This window comes from Littorina saxatilis, linkage group LG1 (assembly GCF_037325665.1).
Source record: "Littorina saxatilis isolate snail1 linkage group LG1, US_GU_Lsax_2.0, whole genome shotgun sequence".
Taxonomy (NCBI): domain Eukaryota; kingdom Metazoa; phylum Mollusca; class Gastropoda; order Littorinimorpha; family Littorinidae; genus Littorina; species Littorina saxatilis.
In genome coordinates, this window is record NC_090245.1 from 13,984,300 (window position 1) to 13,994,299 (window position 10,000).

Genomic DNA, 10,000 nt, shown 5'->3' on the forward strand with positions numbered 1-10,000 from the left:
TGATGACCAATTTAATTTCCTTTGTTGGATCAATAAAATGTTATGAGTTATGAGTTATGAGTTATGAAAAGCGTGCTATGCAGCACAGCGAAACCACTTCCGCGCTAAACAGTCTCGTCAGTTTCACTGCGTTTGGCACGAGCGGCGGACTACGGTCATTGTGAAATAATGCAGTGCGTTCAGTTTCATTCTGTGAGTTCCACAGCTTGACTAAATGTAGTAATTTCGCCTTACGCGACTTGTTTTTGTTTTCTTGCGAATAGATTCCTGTTCTTTGATTATTAACCGAATCTGAGTTTTCATTCCATTAAAGGTGCCAACAATCCTCAACAGATATGTCCAGGCTTTTGCTAGGGTTGAGTACATCCTTGCACTTGAACACAAGCGAAACATCCAACAGCCTGGCCACTTCCTGTGGAGAGTGGGGATGTGTGTTATCAATTAATTTATCACATTGACATAGGTGTCATTTACGGAAATTACTTCATCAAAAAAAATCCGCTCTAAACAGAAAGCAGCCAGGATCCGGGCTCCTCAAACTGTGCATCCCTGCGTCCTTGTTTTGCACCAGAAACCGAAAACATGCACTAGAAATTCACGGAGAGAGTCACACGATGCACTAAAACTAAAAAGAGCGGGTCCCGGGACGCACTGACTATATATTTGTTTTACATGTATGCGTACCATCAGTACTGTTTTCAGAAAATGTTCTTCAAGATCTGTACCGAAGCAAATTCTGGAGTTAATCCAATCCTTGTGACCATACTGCGTTTGAAAAGTACTCAAAGAGTTTAAAAGAAAATCGAAATTATCATTACATGAGCGCTTCAGGGGTTATGTGTCGGCGAGGAATGTTCCTTGCACAAGCAATAAATAGGAACCTCCTTGACTTTGGACCCTCTAAAGTTCCACTGAGACAGAACAGATCTGTGGTGGTTAACATGACAGTGTACATGGGAAGGAATGTACTTTTAAAGTTTCGGATTTTTTTTTTACTCTTTGCTTTGCCATTATTTTGCTTGTACGGGAAGTTGGTAATTACGCTGAGAGAAATAGAGACTAATACATGGTTTGCTTTGTGACGCACAAACCAAAGTGAGTTCAACAATGCATGAACTGACAACGAAAGTGAGTTCAACTTGTGACACATCTTGAACACACGGCCAGTACAACTGGCCTTGACACGGAACGATCCAAGGGGGGCAATCTCAGTCATCTGAAAGAGGGAAATCCAAATGAGAAATGGCGCTTACGGCTAAAAAAAAAACTCAGAAAAAAATCAATTCTGCGTTCTTGATAGCAGTTTCGTCCAGACTGGACTCCAGCTTTTGCTTTTCTTATTTTTCTCTATCGTCCAAGCCCATAAAATCGAACAAGGCGGATTGCGTTTGGATTTCCCTCTTTCAGATGACTGAGATTGCCCCCCTTGGATCGTTCCGTGTCAAGGCCAGTTGTACTGGCCGTGTGTTCAAGATGCTTGTGACAGTGCATGAACTGAAGAGGCATCTTGTACGTACGTGTTTGCATTTGGGCTGCCGTCGCCTTCGCATTACGCACTCCTCGCTTCTTTCTTTCTTGCTTTCTATGTTGTACAAATACACCGAAATTCTACCGCCTCGTAAAACCGAAACAATTTACAAAAAAACTACTTCTTTTTTTTCAGAAATGTTTTGGTCAGTTTTGGAAAAAAAAATAAAAGAAAAAAAAATAAAATAAGAACAAAGGACATCCACTAACAGACACTTCAGCTGGTCTAAAATTTCTTTCAGACATTTTACGGTAGGCTCCTTTTTTGTGTGCCCACTCTTCTTCTTCCTCTGACTGCCTTACTTTCTATGCCACGCATGGCCGGCCATGGGTAATTCCCACGCGATGTTTAGAGGTTAAAAAGTAGAACGTTTTTATTGACTCACCCGTATAAACCAGCGCTTGTCGATACCATTCATTCGATTCGTTTGGACTGGAACGGAAAGGTCTGCTTAACTACCATGGGGACTTCGTAAGTTGTGTGAAGTTGTTCTTTTTTCGTTACGTTTCCTCCGTCTGTTATGCGTTTCATGTCCATGTATTTCTATATTTATTGGATAGTTTTGTACACATTAGTTTAGGTCATTTCAGTTTATAGATGGCTTAAACATTTATGATTATTATTATTATTTTTTTTTTTACAGATAACAATGCCGTATACGATCAATTTGATGAATGGAACACAACAAATCAAGCAAAGCTTATCAACGTGCTCTTAAAAAAGCGATATAATATTTGATTTTAAGTTGAGATGAGTTGAGTTGAGTTTAGCTTAAATTTTCTTCGTTTAGTTTAGCTTAGCTTAGTTTAACTTAGTTTAATTAAGTCTTTACTGCCGGACTATTGCAAATGAATTCCAGGGTGATCCACGAAAATGCGTACATTTTCATTTCCTCCTAAACTTTTGTTTCGCCTTATTTTTTTTTTATACTTTTGGGGGGAAGAAGTATAGTCGAAGACTGGATGTTTTCATGACAATTTAAATAACGTGGTCAATATACTAGAAGACAGCAAGTAAAACGGGTTCAAGCCAACTTTGCGACAAAGTTATGACTTTATTCAGACAACATAATTTCAGGCCTGGTATGAACTGCGTGGAAGGACGTCTGCATACACAAAGGCCGACAGACATCTTGTAACCCAGTTTTAAAGAAATAAAGAGTGTCCAATTGCAAAATCAAAGTAAAGATTATAATTACTCGCAAATGCTCAGCAACAAACTAACGTCAAGTAGTAGTGAACTTTATCGACTTATCCTCGCTCGTCGCTTTGGCCTCTGTCCCGAGAAAAGCGAGACATAATTTATTTTTGGGCTCTTTTTGTCTGCGTTGATTTTGAATTATACAGGGAAATTCGTTCGGTTTTTGTGTATCACGACAACACAACAAGCGCCTGTTCCTGTTGTTGGCACTATGGGTGCCGGGAAAACCATATACAAAATTATGTCTAACTAACGGCATCATCGACACAACATAATTATGTCAAAGGATTCCTCATAACTTTATACAATGTCTTTTCATTTGTGTTTTCCCAAGCACATTCCTGTTGTTGGCATTATGTGTGCCGGAGAAAACATTCAGGTAAAAGCATCACACAAACAGGAAAAAAATCATAGGATACCCCGTAACTTTACAATGTCTTTACCTTGTATAAATATTGTATAAATATCTAGATTTTATTTTGAGTTTTATGCTTCTTTGCCAACAGAGTATTTTATGTGCAGTTGACGAGATGTGAACGCGGTATAATGTAGTGTGTGTGTGTGTGTGTGTGTGTGTGTGTGTGTGTGTGTGTGTGTGTGTGTGTGTGTGTGTGTGTGTGTGTGTGTGTGTGTGTGTGTGGGTGTAAGTGAATGTGTGTATACAGTTCTGTTAGCACTCTGTTTGGTTGTTGTGTCTGAATTTACTACGTTTTGAATGAACTCAAACCAAAATATATTCCTGTGTAATGCACGTGGTTAAATAAAATCTTATGTCTTATGTCTTATGTATTGTAATTTCCCCAGCATATTCCTATCATTTGGCACCATGCTTGCCGGGGAAAACAAACATAACGGCATAGTCCACACAAGACAAATCGAAGGACTTCACAATGTTTTTACATTTAGTCAAGTTTTGAATAAATGTTTTGTTTCTTTGTATCATCCCGAGCACATTTTTGTTGTTGACCGTATGTGTACTGGGGGAAACGGCCGATCATATAAGGGTATTCATCCACATAAGAAAAGTCAAAAGGAACATCATAACTTTTCAATGCCTTTCCCTTCCCCAGCATATTCCTGTTTAATTGTATGGAAAATACATTATCTCGTGTCTTATTTCATGTCTTCTGCCTGTTGTTGACACTATGCATTCCGGGAAAACATACATCTGAGGGTAAAGTCAAAAGATACATCATATGCATAACTTTACAACGTTTTTACCTTGTATTTTTCCCAGCATATCCCTGTTGTTGGCGCTATGCGTGCTGGGAAAACATACGGCATAATCCGCACAAGAAAAATCAAAGGACTTTCCAAACAAAATCAAAAGATACCTCATAACTTTACAACGTTTTTACCTTGTATTTTCCCCAGCACATTCCTATTGTTAGTTGTTACAATGACTTTACCTTGTATTTTCCCCAGCACATTCCTATTGTTAGTTTTTACAATGGCTTTACCTTTTATTTTCCCCAGCACATTCCTATTGTTAGTTTTTACAATGGCTTTACCTTTTATTTTCCCCAGCACATTCCTATTGTTAGTTTTTACAATGGCTTTACCTTTTATTTTCCCCAGCACATTCCTATTGTTAGTTTTTACAATGGCTTTACCTTTTATTTTCCCCAGCACATTCCTATTGTTAGTTTTTACAATGGCTTTACCTTTTATTTTCCCCAGCACATTCCTATTGTTAGTTTTTACAATGGCTTTACCTTTTATTATCCCCAGCACATTCCTATTGTTAGTTTTTACAAAGGCTTTACCTTTTATTGTTTTCAGCACATTCCTGTTGTTGGTGCTATGCCTGTCGGGGGTCCTGAGCTATGGCTCGTTCAGGTTAAAGATCCCGAACGGGGATCACGTACCCCATCCGTGTAAACCCAACTTCATCTGGCACGGGGTGGGTCACAAAAACGCACAAGGCGGAGGGTCCAGAAATCCTTTCGGACTAGACTTCGCCAGCAACGGACAAAATGTGAGTCTAGTCGAACACTTTTGTTGTTGTTGTTGTTGTTGTTGTTGTTGTTGTTGTTGTTGTTGTTGTTGTTGTTGTTGCTGTTGTTGTTAATTTGAGTTTTGCTTTAACGCATAAAATGAGATGATGTGTATGCAACGATATGCAGTACAGTGTCGGCACCACTTGGCAAAATTAAGGAATATTTGTCTGGAAAAAGAAAGAACAGTAAAAGCATTTAATAGTCACAGTTGTTTGAATAAGATAGAAAGAACAATATAGGCATTTGGTCTTCTAGTCACCGAAAAGTTGTTTTAAAAAGAAAGAAAGAACAGTATAAGTATCTAGTCCTCCAATCACAGAACAGTTGTTTGGGAATTTATTTGTTTACATGTAACGGTATACGGATTTAATGTCTTCCAATCACTGAACAGTTGGTATAAACAAGAAATTCCTCCGAGGTAGGAAAAACACCCCCGTCCTTACCATTCTGACTGCCACCAACTGAGAAGGTATGTCCCTCTATAAGTCCTTGTAGAATCTTAATCCACCAATAACACCCTAACCGTGTGTTTGACTGGTCCCAATTTTTGTAAGGACCGTCTCAGGAATGTATAGAACCTGTTCACCAAGTTTGGTGACGATCGGTCCGTTCATTCTTGAGATCTATATGCGAACACAAACAAACAAACAAACACATGGACCGAATCCTATACACACCCCTATACCGGGGGTGTAATAAAACTTGGTTTACCAGTTTTCCTAGTGCACACAACAACGAGAGTAGCTCTACATTAATTTTGTACCAGTGCTAACTTGTTCTGATCGAACACACTGCCACTTGCTGTGAGTTCACCTCACAGTGAGAGATTCAACATTGTTGTCTAGGCTATACTGACCTACCATTATCTTTGTTTACAAGTGGTCATTCGGGTCATTTTGGTTTTGGACATTCTCTCTACAAATCTTGTTCTCGTGCGCGCGCGCGCGTGTGTGTGTGTGTGTGTGTGTGTGTTTGTGCGTGTGTGTGTGTGTGTGTGTGTGTACATTCGTGCGTGTGTGTGCAGTGGACGGCAGCCCTGTGCCGACTGGACAGTGACGGGGACGGACTGACCAACGGTCAAGAGCTGGGGGACCCTGACTGTGTGTGGACACCTGGATCCATCCCGCCTCGCACCACCAACATCTCCCACCCAGGTCAGCTCTCCTTACCCCCCCCCCCCCCCCCATCCCCTGTCTCATCCCTGACGGTTTCTTCTCTCAAGGAGGCGGTGGTCATTGAAGACACGCTGAGGATACTTTATGTTGCTCACTAGTTGAACACTATTTGAGAAATCCAGCCGAGGGCATTGTTTAGGAGGAGAAAACAGTCACGCATTGGTGTCGTACGCCGATCTAACACCGTTCACGTATCACCAAACCTACCACGATTAATCGTATTATTTTTTTTCATAGATATAATTTGGTGTAAGATCATTCATTCGGTAAATTATTTACTCCCTCGCTCAGTCCTCTTTCCACCATTGCCTCCTGCATTCACTCCATCGACCCCTACCCCATTCCCTCTTTCTCCCTCTCCCTCCTTGATGTATTTATTTATCTGGTTGTCTGTCCGTCCGTCCGTCCGCCCGCCCGCCCGCCCGCCTGCCCGTCCTTCCATCCAACTGTCTTTCCACCGACCCACTCACATGAATCCACCCACCCACCCATCCGCCAACCAATCCATTAATCCATCCATCCATCAGTCCAACCTTCCACCCATCCATCCATCCATCCATCCGTCCATCCATCCATCCGTTCACCCACCCACCCAAGCGTTCAATCCATCCATCCATCCATCCACCCATCCACCCATCCACCCATCCACCCATCCACCCACCCATCCACCCACCCTCCCATCCATCCATCCACCCACCCACCCATCCATCCATCCATCCATCCATTGTTTTAACATTTACGTCGATGCCTTACAGGGGTGTGCGACCCATGGAACAGCGTGAAGTGCGTGTCCAAGAACTCGTGGTTGGACTGCAGCAGTTTTGAGGAGTTCGCCTGCGACGCCATCAACGATCCAGGTACATCATTGTCAACTCACCGGACACTCAAATATCTATAGTTGTGCAAAAGTCATGTCTTTTCCTTGTGTAACTAATGATTACTCCAGGTGTTTAATTTGCCAAGGATGTCATTAATTGAGCTCGAAGTTGACTTTGCGAATATTTTACGAAATTCTTTTAACGAAAATTCAGTACCAAACCTTTGTGCGTTCTGTACAGCGTTGGATTTTTGATGAATTAATTTCGCTGGTCGACAGTGGCGACTGTTAAGAAATTAATTCATAAACGAAATGTGACCCTCCACCACGAAATGAGTCGCATGTCACCTCGCGCGGTTCTGCGCTAGGCTTAATATAAGTCCGGGGAGTGTCAGGTAACAGTGTGAGGGTCACTTTAGTAACAGGCTTATAACTCAAACAGTTTTTGCTCTTTTCTAAAACGGTTTTTACCACTGGATAGAGCATACAAAACTCCTTAGAAAAATGTAAAAACATGAAAATCATGCAAAGGTGACATGCGACTCATTTCGTGGTGGAGGGTCACAAATAATGTCCAATCTTCTCTGAAAGCTCCTCGGTAGTTTGCTTCGGTTATAGGTCTAAGTGGAGGGATGGCCTTACCCCACGTGAAAGCTTGTGCACATCTGAGATGGAGAGCTGCAAATGTTTTCACGGGAAGTTTACTGTGTTCGTTTTGTGTGACAAGCCAAAAAAAAAAATTGTATTGTATTGTATTGTATTGTATTGTATTGTATTGTACTGCACTGCACAGCGCTGCCCTGCGCTGCATAATATTGTATTGTCTTGTCTTGTCTTGTCTTGTCTTGTCTTGTCGTGTCTTGTCGTGTCGTGTCTTGTCTTGTACTGTACTGTACTGTACTGTACTGTATTTTACTGTACTGCACTGCATTGTACTTTCCTATTGTATTGTACTGTACTACATTGTACCGTACTGTATTGTATTCTATTGTATAATAACCCATTTTTCTTTCCCTTATCCCTTTTCCCCCCACAGATGTACTGAACATGACCATAAGGTTCCCCCGCACCAAGGTACCAGCCCAGGAGACGACCTATATCTGCTTTAGTTTCGAGTTGCCTAGCGACCAGGAGTATCACCTCATCGCAACCAAGCCCTACATCGACAACAAGAACGTCATGCATCACATGGTCCTCACCGCCTGTGAAGGAATGGGTGAGAGTCTTTGTGACTGAGAGTCCGTGAGACTCTTTGTGAGTGTCTGTGAGAGTGTTTGTAAAGTTGTTAAATATATCTGGCTCTTTCTGCTTTGCAGATTTTACAAGGAAATATACTCTTTTCTAACACCTAGGGAACACAGGTCGCACGATTTCCGGCCAGTATAAAGCCACATACGCCTCTTTAATTAAAAGAAGAAATTAAAAAAAAAATTTAAAAAAAAACACCTACCGAACCATAATTTTTTCGCATTATTGTCACCGGAAAAGAACATTTGTTTTTGGGCCTAATCCAGTTAAGATCGGAGTGATGCAGTGCTAGTATCTTCCAGAACCTGTTGACAGGCAACTTTGGTGGAATCAGAGACCTGTCAACACTGGCTGCCGTGCACGCCTTTCTTTCACAATGCTTTTTCTTTATTTGGTGTTTAACGTCGTTTTCAACCATTCAAGGTTATATCGCGACGGGGAAAGGGGGGAGATGGGATAGGGGAAAGGGGGGAGATGGGATAGAGCCACTTCCCAAATTGTTTCTTGTTCACAAAAGCACTAATCAAAAAATTGCTCCAGGGGCTTGCAACGTAGTACAATATATGACCTTACTGGGAGAATGCAAGTTTCCAGTACAAAGGACTTAACATTTCTTACATACTGCTTGACTAAAATCTTTACAAACATTGACTATATTCTATACAAGAAACACTTAACAAGGGTAAAAGGAGAAACAGAACCGTTTGTCGCCTCTTACGACATGCTGGGTAGCATCGGGTAAATTCTTTCTCGTCCCAACCAATATGGGACTCCCCCTAACCCACGGGGGGTTTTCACAATGCCTCTGGTACCATCACTATGTCTGAATGAGTGGAACAAGGAACTTTTACTACAGGGGAACCCCCTTTTGAGACCTCAACAAATCTGAGAAATGCAGGTCTTCACAAAGAAGGGAGTCTTAGAACGGGGGTAAATGTACAGAGGTGGTAACAAAAAGTCAGAGAAAACAGGGTCTTAAAAGGGAGGGAGTCTTAAGTGGGGGGTCTTAAAAAGGAGGTGCCTCTGTATTAATTCACATTTGACCTTGTCCGTGACCACAGCGGGGAGACTGATCCCGGAGCCCCGCGAGTGTCTGATGGGGTCAGCAGGCTGCACGGAAATGATCGGACTGTGGAGTCTGGGCATGACCGGTCAGTGTTTCAACTCGCAGGCCGGGATCCGCATCGGCAAGGGGTACACCACCTTCGTCACTCTGCAGGTAAGCCTGCGGGGAACTAGCTCAGTCGGTAACGGCGCTGGCTTCAAAACCAGGTGTCGCTTTCGGCGTGGGTTCGATCCCCAAGTCCGGTGAGGGATTTATTTCCCTGAGTCAACTTACTTTGTGCAGACTCTCCTCGGTGTCCGAACACCCCCGTGTGCACGCATGCGCACAATAAAGATACCCAAGTTCACAGCGAAAGTCTCAGGGCTTGGAAACATTAATACACGCATGCAGGAAACAGAAAAACAATTGGGTAGCGCCGTTGCTGTGTGGCAGCTCGCTTTCCCCAGAGAGAAAGCAGCGAGAATTTCCACGAGAGTAACCTATATAAAATTGGTGTCCTTATATAAATCCTTATTCTTTTCGGGACGATTAAGGCGCGATTGTGAAACCTTCAGAGCTTTGAACAGTACAAGAACGCTCGTTTGGAATAAAGCCCCTGGGTGGGACCATTCACATTTTTAATCTTTTGAGAATGAGGTTCGACTTTTCGTTTTTCCTTTCTTTTTACATTTAGTCAAGTTTTGACTAAAGGTTTTAACATAGAGGGGGAATCGAGACGAGGGTCGTGGTGTATGTGTGTGTGTCTGTCTGTGCGTGTGTGTGTGTAGAGCGATTCAGACCAAACTACTGGACCGGTCTTTATGACATTTGACATGAGAGTTCCTGGGAATGATATCCCCGGAGTTTGTTTTTCTTTTTTTCGATAAATACTTTTGATGACGTCATATCCGGCTTTTTGTAAACGTTGAGGCGGCTCTGTCACACCCTCATTTTTCAATCAAATTGGTTGAAATTTTTGTAAAGCAA

General features: G+C 42.1%; 1 protein-coding gene across 1 annotated transcript in view; it reads left to right on the top strand.

The window, feature by feature from the left end:
- The first annotated feature begins 1,880 nt into the window (after window positions 1-1,880).
- Window positions 1,881-10,000, top strand: part of LOC138962406 (peptidyl-glycine alpha-amidating monooxygenase A-like) — a 16,826-nt gene continuing 8,706 nt past the window's right edge. The window contains exons 1-6 of the mRNA XM_070334212.1: window positions 1,881-1,999; window positions 4,511-4,706; window positions 5,753-5,882; window positions 6,659-6,760; window positions 7,757-7,936; window positions 9,030-9,187. Of these exons, the coding sequence (XP_070190313.1) occupies window positions 1,989-1,999; window positions 4,511-4,706; window positions 5,753-5,882; window positions 6,659-6,760; window positions 7,757-7,936; window positions 9,030-9,187 (777 nt within the window). The 5' untranslated portion in view covers window positions 1,881-1,988. The remainder of the gene's footprint in view (window positions 2,000-4,510; window positions 4,707-5,752; window positions 5,883-6,658; window positions 6,761-7,756; window positions 7,937-9,029; window positions 9,188-10,000) is intronic.